Source organism: Schistocerca piceifrons, chromosome 2, assembly GCF_021461385.2.
Source record: "Schistocerca piceifrons isolate TAMUIC-IGC-003096 chromosome 2, iqSchPice1.1, whole genome shotgun sequence".
NCBI classification, from domain to species: Eukaryota; Metazoa; Arthropoda; class Insecta; order Orthoptera; family Acrididae; genus Schistocerca; species Schistocerca piceifrons.
In genome coordinates, this window is record NC_060139.1 from 782,138,884 (window position 1) to 782,155,205 (window position 16,322).

General features: G+C 41.0%; 1 protein-coding gene across 1 annotated transcript in view; it reads left to right on the top strand.

Annotated features, from left to right (window-relative positions):
• Positions 1–2,658: 2,658 nt before the first annotated feature.
• The window catches only part of LOC124775845 (kelch-like protein 10), an 88,267-nt gene continuing 74,603 nt past the window's right edge, over positions 2,659–16,322 (top strand). The window contains exon 1 of the mRNA XM_047250680.1: positions 2,659–2,672. Within this exon, the coding sequence (XP_047106636.1) occupies positions 2,659–2,672 (14 nt within the window). The remainder of the gene's footprint in view (positions 2,673–16,322) is intronic.

Consider the following 16,322-nt stretch of genomic DNA (forward strand, 5'->3'; position numbering starts at 1 on the left):
GGACGAAAAAGAATTTCGTGTGGTGATTAAACATTACTTTATGAAAGGCAAAACGCCTCAGGAGACTAAAGATAAGCTTGATAAACATTACGGTGACTTTGCACCTTCTATTAGAACAGTTTATAAGTTGTTTCAAAACTTTCGGAGTGGCCATATGAGCACAAGTGATGCTGAGCGTTCTGGACGCCCTGTGGAGGTTACGACTACAGAAATCATTGATAAAATCCATGATATTGTGATGGATGACAGAAGAGTTAAGGTGCGTGAGATTGCTAGTGCTGTGGGCATCTCGAATGAATGGGTACATAACACTTTGAACACTGCCCTCTTTACACCCTGCACTTGGCTTTGAGCTGGCATATTTAATGGATGTTTGAAATTAGATTGCAAAGAACAGAAAAATGATATGAATATGGTTCTTGCATAATTTAAAAGGACAAAGTAAGAGCTTTACATAAATGTGAGTTTATTTTACAATATAAAATACAAATGAGTGTTATAATTAAAAAAAGAATACACAAAAATATCGTGGATAAAAAAGTTTTACATGATCTCTCTCTTGAGTAATGCCATTATTACTGTATCTAAATTTAAAACAAAATATCACTGGACTGTCTAACTGCAGGTACCTGTAAACTAGAGTATTTTAATAGTTCAGATGTAGTTAGCCTTTGTGTGAAAATCCTAGAAACACTGTGGGACGCAAAGGCCAACGCTACAGTCCTTGCACCACCGTTTACTTTCCTTCCTGATGCGCTTACCCGTCTCTTTCTTCCCCCTGTCTGAACATACTTTGCAATTCCTAGTAGTATTCACCTTATTTGCAGTGGGTGGGACCTCCTCTGGAAAGTGCCTTGCAAATGTCCTCTCAATTTGTGAGGACGAAGCGGCTTGTTGCTGAAAAATATTTCCGCCCTTCTCAGCCAATTTCTTCCCCTCTGTGAATATAGTCTACTAGGGATACATTCTTCCTAGTGTTCTCTTTATATCAAATAAAACTGTTGACAGTTGACACGATAAACAAGTGGAAAAATCAGCTTTTACCACCACTTCAAAGTTTTTCGGGCAAACGGTTAATAGCTGGAGAACTGATCCGCTCTGTCGACCCTTGCTTTATACTTATTGTAATCAATGATAAAGGCTGGCTTTACAATTTCTGCTATTCCACCTTTGGCCCTCAGTTGAATACTAGTGCTGGTAGACTTATGCTTTATGGAAAGACAAAAAACATCTCCTTTTGACTGCAAGAGATGGTGTTTCCTTTGAAAAACTATCTTTTTCTTTTAATTTTAGTGTTCAGAATATTCGTCGCAAACCTGTCCTGTTTTTCATTACAGTTCCCACTCCAATAGCTTTATTTTCCCACAACATGTCCAAAAGAGATGGACTAGTGTAGTACCTATCCATATAAATCCAATGTCCTTCGCCAAAGTACTGTGAACAGTACCTTTTACAATGCCCTGGATACTATTGTCAACACTGCCTGCAGAACCTGTATATACATCACAGTTTAGCATATAACCAGTTGATGAATCGCAGAGAACAACCAATTTTATCCCATATTTATTGAATTTGCTTTTCATGTATACTCTGAAGCCTATTCTACCACGAAAGGGACACATTGCCTCACCTGTTGCCAGATTCATGCCTGGATGAAAACTGCTTTTGCTTTTATTCGCAAAGAAATCGAAAAACGGCCTCACTTTGTGAAGTGGGTCATGCTTTTCTTTGCCTCTGCTAATGAACGTAGCATTGTCATTCAAATGTAACATCGACAATGTAGGGCAAAATCGATCGTGACTCAACAATTTACTCGCAAATCCTGTCTGCGGAAATGGGTCTGTTGACCAATAATCACTGATTTTCGGCAATTTGACCACGCACATACGCAAAATAATACTGAGAGACCAGTAAATCTCTTGCAATTTTACTGCAGACCACTTATGTCCAACAGAGTTTATTTTCGGGCTACCTTTGCGTTTCATTGTCGTGATAACGTTAACAGCGTACAGATTCGTTTCACTTTTGATGAGCCGACTACTTCCTGGAAATCTGGCAGTGCTGGCTGATCGTCTGGTTCCGACCAATCTTGCTCTTTGTGCGCAGTCAGTGACACACAACCAGGTACCACAGATGGTGATTGATCGTCTGTACCATTGTCTGCATAGAAAAAAAAAAAAATGCCAAGATTGGTACTAAAAGCAAGTGAAGTAATGAACATTACTCACAATACAAAACGCGGTAACGAACTCTTCACTTTATGAACAATTGAGACATATACATACCTGAATCGTCACTTGTACTTTCGTCTGGAGAGTACGAATCCTCTGTCAGAATCGTCAATTTAAGATCCTGCATCTTCATAAAGAATATGTAAGATCTCTGCCTCTGTCAACTCGCTGCGCGATATTTTCACGATCGTAAACACCTGTAAATGAACTGCAGGTAACTTCGTCTTTCCAGTGCTCCCAGCCGCTCCCAGGATGAGATAGCCGATAAGTGCTTGCCTCTTGCGGAAGAAGAATAAAATACCTCCACATTAGTTGACGAAACTGCTTTGGAGACGCACTAAACGCGCTTACGGAGCCAAATAAAGGCTCGCCCGTACGGTATACGGGCACCGTCGCCAATGTTAGGGCGGCCGCGCCCGTATTACGTATGGGCACCGTGCTGTAAGTGATAATATTTTGCATAAACAAAAAAATGTTCAAATGTATGTGAAATCTTATGGGGCTTAACTGCTAAGGTCATCAGTCCCTAAGCTTACACACAATTTTACCTAAATTATCCTAAGGACAAACACACATACCCATGCCCGAGGGAGGACTCGAACCTCCGCCGGGACCAGCCGTACAGTCCATGACTGGAGCGCCTCAGACCGCTCGGCTAATCCCGCGTGGCATTGCATAAACATTTGGACATGAGAAAGCTATCCGCAAGATGGATTCCGCGATTGCTCACGCTTGATCAAAAACGGAATCGTGTGAAGTGTTGCAAGGATGGTTTGCAGCTGTTCAGGAATAATCCGCAAGACTTTAAGCATCGTTCCGTCACTGTGGATGACTCATGGATATATTACAATACACCTGAGACCAAACAACAATCTAAACAATGGGTTACCGAGGGCCAGAAAGGTTATGGTGACTGTCTTTTGGGATTAGCAAGGGATAAACGTCATCGACTATCTGGAAAAGGGTAAAACTATTACAGGTGCATATTATTCATCGTTATTGGACCGTTTGAAAACCGAGCTGCAAGAAAAACGCCGGCCATTGGACCGCAAAAAGGTCCTTTTCCAACACGAGAATGCACCAGCACACACCTCAGCAGTTGTGGTCGCAAAATTAATGGAAAAAGGATTTCAACTCGTTTCACATGCCCCCTATTCTCCAGCCTTGGCTCCCTTGGACTACTGGTGGGACAAAGATTTTATTCAAACGAGGAGGTGATTGCAGCAACTAATAGCTATTTTTCAGACCTGGACAATTCCTATTATTCTGAAGAGATCAACAAATTAGAACAGCGTTGGACGAAGAGTATAAGTCTAAAAGGATACTATGTCGAAAAACAAAAAAGGCTTACCCCAAACACGTAAGTAGTTTTTATTTTTGAACGGACTTTTCAAACGCCCCTCGTATCATGAACCAGCAGTGGTTACTGCGCAAGGAGACCCAATCTTCCTCAACCTATCACTGCAGTGCAGTACACGTTCTGTCCTCCGAAAAAACAGCACACTGTACCTGGAGGTCCTGCAGCCAAAGCCCCGGCGCATTTCAGAAGATGACAGAAGCCTCCTATAGAAAACAAGCTCCATCTAGTCCATAAAACGATTTAGTGGGCGCCGTTTCGGCGAGGAGCGGCGCCATCTAAGAAACGTGACATCTGGAGAAACTCGTCATCCCATCTCACGAGGTACGCCTGTTCTTGTAATAAACACATTAGCCGGGCGCCTGCCTGACGCCACTGTACCTGGACCCGCGCAAGGGATAAGCAGACCAGGCTCCCAAATCACATCCACTCGCTAATAAAGCGGTTAAGCCGGCGCCAGGATGCCCGGCGCTGTCAGTTTCTAAAGAAGTGTCATTTCGCATTCAGACACAGTGTTCCCACCCTCTTGTTTGGCCGCTAGCGGAACAAGGCCGACCACCAGAATGGCAGCCCATAAACCACTGCCCTCCAGGGCCCACGGCCAGTTCGGTGACTACAAAGGAACCCGCGAACTCGCTTGCTGCTGGGGGAAAGTTCTAAAGCTCCCCCTAAATCCATGGTCACCTCCAGCGTCCAAAAATCTGTCTCTATAGCCGAGTTTAAATCTACTATTGCTACTCAAATAATAAAGGTACTGTGAAATCAATCAGTGGTTTACCCTAACGCTAATAGTCCATCAGATTAATATCAATCAGGGAAAATTTAGATGCACCAAAGCCGAATAAAACTATATGATAATCACCGAAACAAAATGAAAGGGGAAGTGCACCTCCAGCGTCCAAAAATCTGTCTCTATAGCCGAGTTTAAATCTACTATTACTACTCAAATCATAAAGGTACTGTGAAATCAATCAGTGGTTTACCCTAACGCTAATAGTCCATCAGATTAATATCAATCAGGGAAAATTTAGATGCACCAAAGCCGAATAAAACTATATGATAATCACCGAAACAAAATGAAAGGGGAAGTGCCTGCTGGGTATTACCATGGCAGTGGCCTGCCCCGGAAGGCACCGCCGTCTTTCATCGTCAGCAAACTTTGTACAAAGTGTTTAAAAGATTTATCGGATTTCAGAAGACTATATCTTCTACATGAATGAAGACATAAACTTGGGGGACAATTTTAACTTAGCTATCCATCAAAATAATTACATTGACGCCAATTGTAAGTTGACATCAGTGGTTGTCTCTATTGGTCTGCCTGCTCACTCGCTTTTTCATTGCCCAATGGACGTCAAGTCAATATAACAATAACATTGCAACAAATGGCGTTTGCATTCTCCATTTCAGCAGGTGCAATTTAGTTACAACTGTGCGGTGATATTTTAGTCGAGAGTACTGCACTGCACGTCCTACAGTCCAAATCATTCGATGATGGCGCCAGATATTTCAAGACACTTGTTGTTTATGTACGAGGAAGTCCACAGGTCAGCCCCATGTGCTCGTACAAGATGTAGAGAACACTGAACAGAGTCTTGCATGTAGTTCGCAGAAGTCAACTCCTTGTTGCAGCCGAGAACCATCCATTCCTCACTTGTGTGCATAATTTGTTACATGCTCCATAGCTCATGAACGATTCTTTTATTGAAATGATGTTGAACGAGTCACTTTACAGGATATGTATAAATGTTTAACGTTAACATTTATGAACACATTATTAGTAGTGGAGCAAAATTTCTACAAGCCCATTTTGTTAGTGTGGGTTGCCTACATCAGGGGCAGGTATGCAGGGGCAGGTATGCAGGAGCAAACCTGTTGTTCTCCTTTGATTGACAGATTCTTAATCTTTTGTTCTGCTAAAAGGATCCTTTCTTTTGATTGACAGGCACTTACCCTGTTGTTCCCCCACCCCCTCCCACTCTCCTCCCCCCTCAGGAAAAGCTCTCCCTCACTGCTACAGATACACTTTCAGGTCTGAGTTACTGGAATAGCCCCTGTCACTACTATAAGTTTGTTGATTACTTAATTAACCTCTCCCCTTCTGGTAAACCCCCTCCCCTCCCACCCTCTCCTTCTCCCCCAGAAAATGGCGAGAAAAAGACTCCATTGATCGGTCATTTGGAGGGAAATCGATTCTTGCATATGGAACATTATTATAGGGGATTCAACGCTTTTCAGGTCTGAGTTATTGGAATACACCCTGTCACTACTATCAGTTGATTGACTACTTAATTAAATTGATCAATTAAATAGCCACTACCCACCCAGTAAACCCCTCCCTCCCCCTCTCCTCCCCAGAAAATGGCGGAAAAAAGATTCAGTTGATCGGGCATTTGGAAGGAAATCGATTGCTGTGTATGGAGTATTGTTTTAGGCGATTCAAGGCAGTGTATGGAATATATGGAAAGGGTATATTGTTTATTTATAAAAAAATCTGTTTGTGGCTTTTGGATTTCTCTTGCTCATCATTCTCTGCTGTTTGGAAACATGTAGGTCTTGTAAGAAGTAATTACATGGGGCAAACATGTTGCATAAATTAATGTTCAGCACTGTACTCTGGGTGTCTTAACCTAATGTTCGGCCCTTTGTCAGCATGTAACCTATTGTCCTGTTAACTGGTCTTCCGTGTCATCCATATTTCCTTAAACTATTTCACCACCTTTGATACCAAATTAAGTAATTAGTTATATCCTCCCACCATTTTCTGGTACACTTTTAGAATTTCACTGCTTTTGAACGTCATTTCTAGCGCATTCTTCTCTCACCCACCCCCTTAAACTATTGTAATGCGTTTTACATAAGAATTATTCTGATTAGCTTAATGTTCTGCACTTAACCTGCTGTTCTGCTCCATGTCACCCACTCAACACAGCCTCCCCTTAACTATTATACCGCTAACACCACGTTGTTATAAAAAATTTATGCAAATTTTATACAAATTAATTAAATCGATATTCTTCACATGTATGGGGTAGTTCTTTAATTTGTAGCATCCTATTGGGTCTTAGAGTATTGTTTGTCTGTATGCGCAGCCCCATACCAGTTAGGTCTGATTCAAGTGATTGAGAAGATCCAAAGAAGAATTACAAGATTCGTGACTGGTACATTTAGCCATTGCGAGAGTGTTACAAATGTCATTGAAAGAGTGGAATTGGGACACACTTGCAGATAGACGATATGCTAGATGGAAGGGGCTGCTCACTAAATTCCAAAATCCTATCTTCACCAAAGATGTGGAGCAAATATTATTACCACCAACTTTCATACCGCACAATGATACCATACAAAAATAAGGGAAATTAGAGCTTGTACTGAGGTGTTCAGACAGTCGTTTTCCCGTCACGTGATCTGCGAGTGAAAGAGAGGGGGGGGGGGGGGGGAAATATGACTTTGGCACGAGTAGTGCCCTCTACCACACACCGCTTAGTGGTGGTGGGTGGTGGTTAGTGTTTAACGTCCCGTCGACAACGAGGTCATTAGAGACGGAGCGCAAGCTCGGGTTAGGGAAGGATTGGGAAGGAAATCGGCCGTGCCCTTTCAAAGGAACCATCTCGGCACCAGCTTAGTGGCTAGCGGAGTATATATGTAGATGTAGATGTAGATGGAATGTAGTTTTAAACAAAAGATCGCTAGTAAAATACACATCCTGCACCCAACACCCGACACGAGCGCCAGACTTGGGGCATCGGCAGTCCCCGCGAAGCTACAACGCAACCGTTTGGGTCCCACAAGGATGAGGCATCTCTTTCATAATTGACACCTGAGAAATAACTGTCGAAATATGTATTCACCTATGTACCATTGCTGGCGCGATGATGCATAAGGTCCAGCATGGAGAGAGAGATGTTGGAATACTTCCAAGAATACCACAGGGTACATCGTTCCTTGCGATCCTCCTGGAACTTGCAAGTTTGTCTAGCATGCACGTGTACCCAGTGCAGCTAATGCTTCACAGCAAAATGTTCTTCCTGATGTCAATATACGTCTCAGAAACGTTAAACGTTCACACCGCTAAAAAGCCTGCGCAGTCATGCGAAAACACCTTTAATCATAAAAGTGTTCTTGTTGTTTGGAAAGAGATCACTGCCTAAGCACAGTCTGGGGGAAATCAGAACAATTATGCAAACAGAATTCGAAGCACTGTCATACAGAAGAGAAAAATGTCCTAATGACATAGTGCTAGATGAGTGACAGAATCCCTGCCAGAAATGGATGGTCTGCTTCAACTTATCTTTGAACACTTGCTTTCTAAGAACTTTCCATACATACCTTAGCTCCATTCTTGTTCAAATCAGTTTGTAGACATTCCTACATCCCGGCAACGATTGTAAATAGAGCATTATGATCGTATTTTGTACAGATCACCATATTGCACGGACAATTAATCCCTGCAAATTGCCCCTACATATCGTCAAATTCAGAAAGACTCTTACTCCCACTGAGGACAGGAGATCGAAAATTAGAGCGCAAAACCGATCTCCAACCATGTCGATGTAGTAAACATACAATTCGTATCCTGTGCCATACAAAATCATTCGTACATATACTGCAAAGACAGACAGCACCGTATATACTCCTCGCAGCACTGGATATTTCCCTGCGAAGTTCAGTGGTCAACCACTCCCTACGTTTGACCAGAGCACCCTCAGCAGACCAAGGTCACTCTCAGAACTCTACTACAAATTCAGACTCGCTCCCCCTAGGCACAAACACGTTACTGTTTCTGGTCTGGACCTGTTCGCTTGCTTGCTTTTCTACATCCATCTGCAGACTCTGGGATTGCAAGAACACATGTATTTTCGCATTGTTTGCCATGATATTATACCATTTTCGCGGTACTTCTCGATATCAATCACACAGCAGTAACGTACTGATCACTCACACAACATAATTCGGAAGATATTGACTTGAAATTAATTCTCTGCAAACCCAAAACTTTAGCGCTTATCCCGTCTACGAAGACCTTTATGTGAAAAAACTCGACTGACATTTCCACTCACAAATACTTTCAACTGCTAGTTGCACACACCACAACTTCTCAACTAAATAAAGGCGGGAATTGTGCAGAAGCAGTCAACCAAACAATTTACATGGGACGGAGTAACAGTCCAGTGCAACTCTCGTCCCTATTCAATCTTCTCATATTTCCATGCGATCACGAAAGCTGCTCTACACATGCTAAGTATTAGTTCGCTATTCTGGTATCTAGAGGACGACAAAGTTAACTCAGTTACATTCTTGCATTCCAACAGGCCCTTGCATTTGGACGGATCCTGCTGTTAACAGGAAACGTAAATCATTCCCGCACAGGTCACCGGCGCTGCAGGCCAAGCACACATAGACAGAATGATCCTATGAAATCGTTCACATATATATTTTATCCATGTACTTACAACTAAATGTTACCATTTCGGTCTCACCTGAATGACACTCAACAATGAGTGAAGTATCATAAATACACCATGATCACAGTTTTGGCCCTGGCAATAGAAATATTGGTACCCATTCTTATGACTTGCCATAATCTTCTCTTGCTATCGCATTACTCCACGTCAAATCCATACCTTCTTTATGACTGGATATAGTCATTTCCTTTGCACATATTGGAACACAAACACATACTTTATAAGCCTGATGCTCAAATGCAAACCTATCATGCACTCCCTACTACTGAGTGTAATACTTGGTCAATAACTAATCGCTGGCGTTACGAATTAATACTGAAAGAAAATCAACCATGGGTGGACATGTCTCATAATTTTTTCTGGCGAGTGCTACCACCATATCTTACAAAGAGAGGTTTAATCGTCTTACAGACTGCCAGATGTTAAAAAATCCGATCCCAACAACTACTTTATGTTACTTTCAGAACCATTCTTGGTTCTACAGGTGCATACAAGTATCCATGTTAAAAGCTGTACCTGCTCTACAGATCGAGGTATGACATTACCTCTGAATGAGGTGGCTTTTTGTCCAGACAGATACCGTGATGGCGATTGCTGTATAGTATCAGACTGACAATGCGCTTACACGTCGCCGATGGTGCAACGCCATAATAAAATTACCCAGTTTAGAAACTGATTCAGCTAAGGAACGTGGTATGAAACCAATATTTACGAATCCCTCACGCCACCGCAGATAGATATTTCTACAGTATTTGTAACAAATTCTGTCTCGATACCATGCCAGAGGTTTGGTGATATGTCCACTGGGTTATAGGCCATAGTTGATTGAGAAAGAGCACAAGCAGTAGATGGTGTGCTGATTGAGGTCGTAAGAAATGTAGACTAACTTTTCATATCTCTAATGCAACTATTTTTGCTGCTTTCCTCATTAATTATGCAAAAGACGAGAATGGAGACTATCTATCGATGCTTGGTAGAATAAGGTGTTTTTGCAAAGCAGCGGGTAGCTGGGTGACTGGAATAGTAGTAGAAATTAGGTAGTTGAAAGTGTAGCGACCCCCTATTCATACCTATGTGAAATGCGGGGAAATTGAGGAGGTACCTGCGTGTTTTCTGCTTGGCACATAACAATTTGTACATGGGGGTAAGTATGCGACAGCAAGAGGAATCTGGGAAGCCGTCGACATGAAAGCAATCTAAAGCAGGGAAACAGTCATTTTTTCTTCCGTTGAGGCATGTGAAATTCGAAAAGTGTACCAGAAAATGGTGGGAGGACATAACTAATTACTTAATTTCGTATCAAAGGCGGTGGAATAGTTTAAGGAAATGGGGGTGACATGGAAAACCAGTTAACAGGACAATAGGTTAGGTGCCAACAAAGGGCCAAACATTAAGACACCCAGAGTACAGCGCTGAACATTAGGTTATGCAACATGTTTGCCCCATGTAATTACTTCTTACAAGACCTACATGTTTCCAAACAGCAGAGAATGATGAGCAAGAGAAATCCAGCCTCCACAAACTGATTTCCCCTAAAACAATATTCCATATCTGCCCCTGATGTAGGCAACCCACACTAACAAAATGGGCTCGTATGAACTTTGCTCCACTACTATTATTTTACAGCTCTGTTCATGCAACTACACTTAAAAACTGGTTTCTCGTTTCACAGGTACCAATTTTTAAACAGAAATTCGTTAATGGAATAGGAATTGTTGAGGAGAAATGATTTTAGTTTAGATTTAAAACTTTCTTCAATTTCTGTGAGACATTTTGTGTCTTGGGAAAATGAAAAAAAAATTTTGTTGCTGCATATTGAACTCCATTCTGAGCCACTGACACGTTTAACAATGGGTAATAAAGGCCATTTTTTCCTCTTGTTTTGTAGGTGTGGCCATCACTATTCTTCTCGAACTGTGATGGGCTGTTAACTCCTTGAAGAGGCACCTAAACGACGAAGTGGGTGAACATCACATACTATTTTTATTGATCGCTTTTGTGCAATCAATACAATCATTCTGAGTGATGAGATACCGCAGAAAATTATTCCATAAGACATTATAAGCAGAATATGTCAGCAGTTGTACAAAGAGCAAAAGATGAACTTAACTGCTCGAGAAGCTCAGTAATATGCATCTTCCACTTCAAATTTTCGTCAGTATGTACACCAAAAAATCTGGAGCATTCTACCCTATTTACTGGTTCCTCTCCATGTGCTACATCCGCTGGTAGTGTGACTCTATTTGTTGTACAGAAATGAAAATTAAGAGAGAGTCAATTTTCAGGGAATCACTTAATAATTCTTTGAAAAATGTCATTAACGGTCTCTTCTGCTGCTTTCTCCCTAATTCGATGTATTAAAACGCTAGCATCATTTGCGAAAAGTACCAATTCTGCTTCTTGAATGTTAAGTGGAATGTCATTCACATATGTTAGGAATAGGAGTAGGCCCAAATTGAACCCTGTGGGACCCTCTTTGTGATTTCTACCCTGTCAGTAAAACTTTTTACCTCTCGATCATCGTTTTAATTATGCAGCACAACTTTTTGCGTTCTGTTTGTTAAGTATAATTCAGATTAGTTGTATGTAAAACCAACAATTTCACAAAAACTTAACTTTTTCTAAGAGTGTAACATGATCTACATAATCAAACACCTTGGAAATATCAGAGGAAATAGCAACTGGCGATATTTTATTGTATAAAGTTTGCAATATCTGGTTCATGAATATGCAAATAGTATTCTCAGTTGAGCAACTCTTTTGGAATCTGAACTATGATACGACGAATGTTTTCTGCTTGAATGTGAGCCTGCTTTTGAGTACGTTAGTGTTTCAAATATTTTGGAAAAAGATGTCAGTAAGGAAACTGGGCGATAATTATTTAATTCTTTCTTATAAGGTGGTTTACAAATTGCATATTGTAATGTCTGAAAAAATTACCTATGTCACTGATGCATTACATATATCTCTAAGGACTTCACTTATTAAGTTAGAGCAACTTTCAGAATTCTCTTATGAATACGTGTTTTGTGGCTACATTTGTGTTTGAAACCACACAGATTCAATTGGTATAGCCCTTTCAAGATAATGATAAAATCACATAGAGTTCGATGAGTTCATTCTGGGCTTGGAGATGAATGATTACAAGTTCCTTTGACGTTTAGTGGTCAGTGGTGGGGCTACGTTCTGAAGTGCAGTGCCACAGTCGAGCACGAGACCCTGTCTCCTCAGATCTCAGATTCATGAGATTTGCGTACTTTCTTTTTTTTTTTTCCCCCAGGAAAGATAGTTACAAGAATTATGTACCTTGATGGAGTTCTGGTTTTTGCACAATTGATATAACACGCATAAAATAACAGTTTCAAGAGGACAGAGCGTCATTGCACTGCCAGTTGCGTGTAACTTTTTCTCAACAATGAGCTACGTCAACTATGTATCGTTCGTAAGGGTCGTACGGCTCTTACATTGCACCATTGGTCTCCTAGGTCGCCTGATCTCACAATGTGTGATTTTTTTGTTGGTATGGGTTTGTGAAAGAATACGTCTGTGTGCTTCCTCTTAAAACAAGACTGGGTGAACGACGGCGCCACATAGAAACAGTAGTAAATGCGGTATTGTAAAACAGAGCCAGTAGAAGAAATGGTTGAACCGAAATAAAACTTCCAGAAAAGTTCTGTGGTACCGTATCGGGAGACAAACGGGAATTACATTAAAAGATTGGTTTGTCTAGTCTGTTAGTGAATCAATGTAACACAGAAATTATGAATTTCAAAGTTGGCGACACTGTCAGTTGATTTTTCGTTCCCTATATGACAGATATCGAATGTGGTGCTGAAACTGATTGCTTTGATTTTTATTTGTAAATACCAATCTAAATTGTGTCTTTTAAGGTAGGTACATGATAATGACGTTTTCAATCCTATTTCATAAACCAAAGGTTTAGCTTTAAAATGTACTTTAATCTGACTTGTGTTTCAGCTCACTTAAAACATAGAGCTATGTTCTCGTAATTTGTGACGTGAATAGGAACGGTAATCGTCAGTGTTTCCTCACAAAAAGACTAAGAATTTATGGAAGTGAAGAACCACTTGCCACTGTTTTCAACCCAAGATAGTAAGCTGTGACTAAAGTACATAGAAAAAGTAAGCAGTCATTTAGATAGTGTGCATGTGAAATTTGTCGTTTAGAATGGCTAGGGTAAGTTGATGTTTTCTAGAAAAACAAGGCCGATTAAACACGTTCATTTTAAGAGACAAGAGTCATCACTTAGTAAAGGAGATGTAGTTCAAAAGATCTTAGTTACTTCTGGGAGTAGACATATAGAATCCAAGGCATTATGTTTGAACCTGATGTCAGTGCATGAACGATTTGAGCAAATCAGCTAACCAGTTGTAGATATAAAAGAAAACTAACAAGCTCGTGTCAGGCAACACGATATACCGGTATGTCACCGTCAGCTGGGCTAAGCGCAAAAGCCTTCACATTAAATGCACATGGAATTAAAAGGCAACAAAACAGCTCGTACGTGGCTGTTGCCCTGCAGCAACTGCTGGCTGGCACCAGCCACATAAGGGACGTTTCACTGCGTTTTAATTCAATATATACTTAATTTCAAGACTTAATCTTAGCCCAGCTACAATAAGTATGTTTTTAATTGGTTTTATTCGGTTTTACTGATGGTCACATATTCCATGTTATTTGACATGAGCTTCTTTGCTCTAAAATTTGTCATCGTCATATGTTACTTTACCTGTCCATGTATTTCTAAAGCAGACAATGATCAAGGTTTGTCAATAAACCTTCTCACCTGCAACTGGTTGGCTGATTTTCTTAGATCATTTATTAACCTTCGCCACTGCAGCTATGTTTAAAATTTTGACGTCAGTGACTTAATATATTAACAAACAAACTAGATTCATTGGTTTAATGTTACACTAAAGTAATAAGAAATGTAGCAATTTTAATTTGGTAAACGGAATAAAAAATCTACGTTTCCTGCAATATTTTTGATTTTTGTACTCAATAAAACTTTTTTGAACCAGGTATATTTTGTTACTAATTCTCCTAGATCAACGGTTCGAAAATTGGGAGTGGAGGGAGTAATTACGTCTGACTGGTAAAATGTAATTTTTTGAGTGCAAACAAAAGAGTTCAGTTGTGTTTTGGTAATGAAACTAAATTATTTTGCTGGATGTGTCTGCCTATGAGGGCTCAGGATGGTCAAGCAGAGAGGCAGGGTGAGGACCCATGTCATGCCCAAGGTGTCAATGAGACAGCTTTAAATTAACATCCATTTTTTGCTTAGAGTTTTACCGTGATTCAGTCTCCTCCTAGTGCAGCCTGATAGCAACTGTGCTGCATAGGCGTAACACGAATGTGGTGAGTGATGTGTCAGTGCCCATTATGGAACCTGTGGTCTTAGCACCCAGTGTTGTCTGTGCTCACTTCTGTGGCCTTGTGCAGGGTGGAGCTTAGCCTGACTGCAGACGTCTGCCAAAGCCTCAACACTCTCATTGAGTGTAATTGCTCTTACACTTGCCCACAGAAATCTGCGTACCCCTGATGACGATTGTCGTGTTTGTGAAAAGGTGGAATTCCCAATAGTGACACAGAGGACAGTTTGAGCGACAGTCCCAGCATATTTCCAGTAAGGCGATACACCTATCGCCAAGGAGTAGCGATATTAAGTGCTCTGCTCCCAAGTCAAACAGTCTGCAGTTGGACAGATTAGTTCTTCATCCGTGGGAGATTTTCCCAGCCTTCATCTTCAGTTAGCCATTGCTGTGATCAGCAGGAATGGCAGCTCACGGAGTTGAAGTCCCATCCCCCCTCCCTCCCCCTCCTCCACATTCGAAAGGCTGCTGACTCGTAGCAGTAGGCTCCAAACTGACAGCGGCTGGCAGCACTTCGTTGTATGTCACCAGCTCATCCTGCAACTAATGGAACTGGCCTTCCATCAGTATCAGTGATGCAGATGGGATGATCAGACTCTGAGCACTGAGTGGGAAGAAGGAGAGGGATATATAGTGGTTGAAGATGTGATTTCCCCATATGAGACACCAAATTCACTCTAATTTTTCGAACCTGTCAGTGTTCTTTGCTAGACTGATGTTTAATTTCATGGTTTCAGAGAGTCCTTTTACGAAAGGTTTACAGCCTGAAAGGCGTTCTTACGTAATATTTATGTGTAGTTACTTCATACTGCCCCGTTAACAGAATATCGTTACACCTCCTTTGCAATGATGTCATGGAGATGAATCAGGTGGCTCTGATGCTCTCACTCGCTTAATCTGTGGCACTGTGCTGCCTGCTTGTTTGTGTTTGGCGCCTCTGAGTGTTTAACCACATTACACAACCACTGCATACTTGCCAGGCGCGGACTGGGCATTGTTCCGGACAACTCAAAAAATTTATTCTTCACTCTAATACTGTTTTGCTGTTCACATATTTAAAAAAAAAACCTTACTATTGTCACTATTTCGTAAATCTCATATATTGATTACATACATTACCAATAACTAGCTACGGTCGCAGGTTCGAATCCTGCCTCGGGCATGGATGTGTGTGATGTCCTTAGGTTTAAGTAGTTCTAAGTTCTATGGGACTAATGACCACAGATGTTGAGTCCCATAGTGCTCGGAGCCATTTGAACCAATAACTAAATATATTTATAATTCTAGTATTAACACCTAGTACAATGTGGCGGAGTTTACAGATAGCGTAATGAATGTACAAACATCATCTTTCTCACATAGTTCAGCCACTACACACATACTTTGTACAATGCACCTCGTAAAATTGAAACGTATACATCACATATGCTTAAATATCTCGTGAAAATGTATTTTCTGAGTTGTAGGTAATTCCAGCAACAGGCCATAAATTGGTTCATTACTCACTTTGCAACAATAAAGGAACAAATGAGAGCAAAACAGAACAGTAAGTATTTAATGGCTACTAAACTGCTGTAGGGGCTAAGCTATGTTATTATTATTATTATTATCATTTTTAGTAGTAACAGTAGTAGTAGTGGTAGTAGTAGTAGTGGTAGCAGCAGTGATAGTGGTCAGGCCCAAAGTGTAGGCAATCTAAAGTCTTCCAACTTCTGCCAATTCAGATTAAACGGGTGTGCAAGGTGTGGGTGAAGCAAGTGTCGTTAGGGAGAGATGTGGTACAGAGGAGGCATGATCTGTAACAATCCTCAATGTGGATACTTTTTTTCCTGGGAAGCGTTTGTAGGTAGCACTAGCGATGCGCTGAGAATCCTTC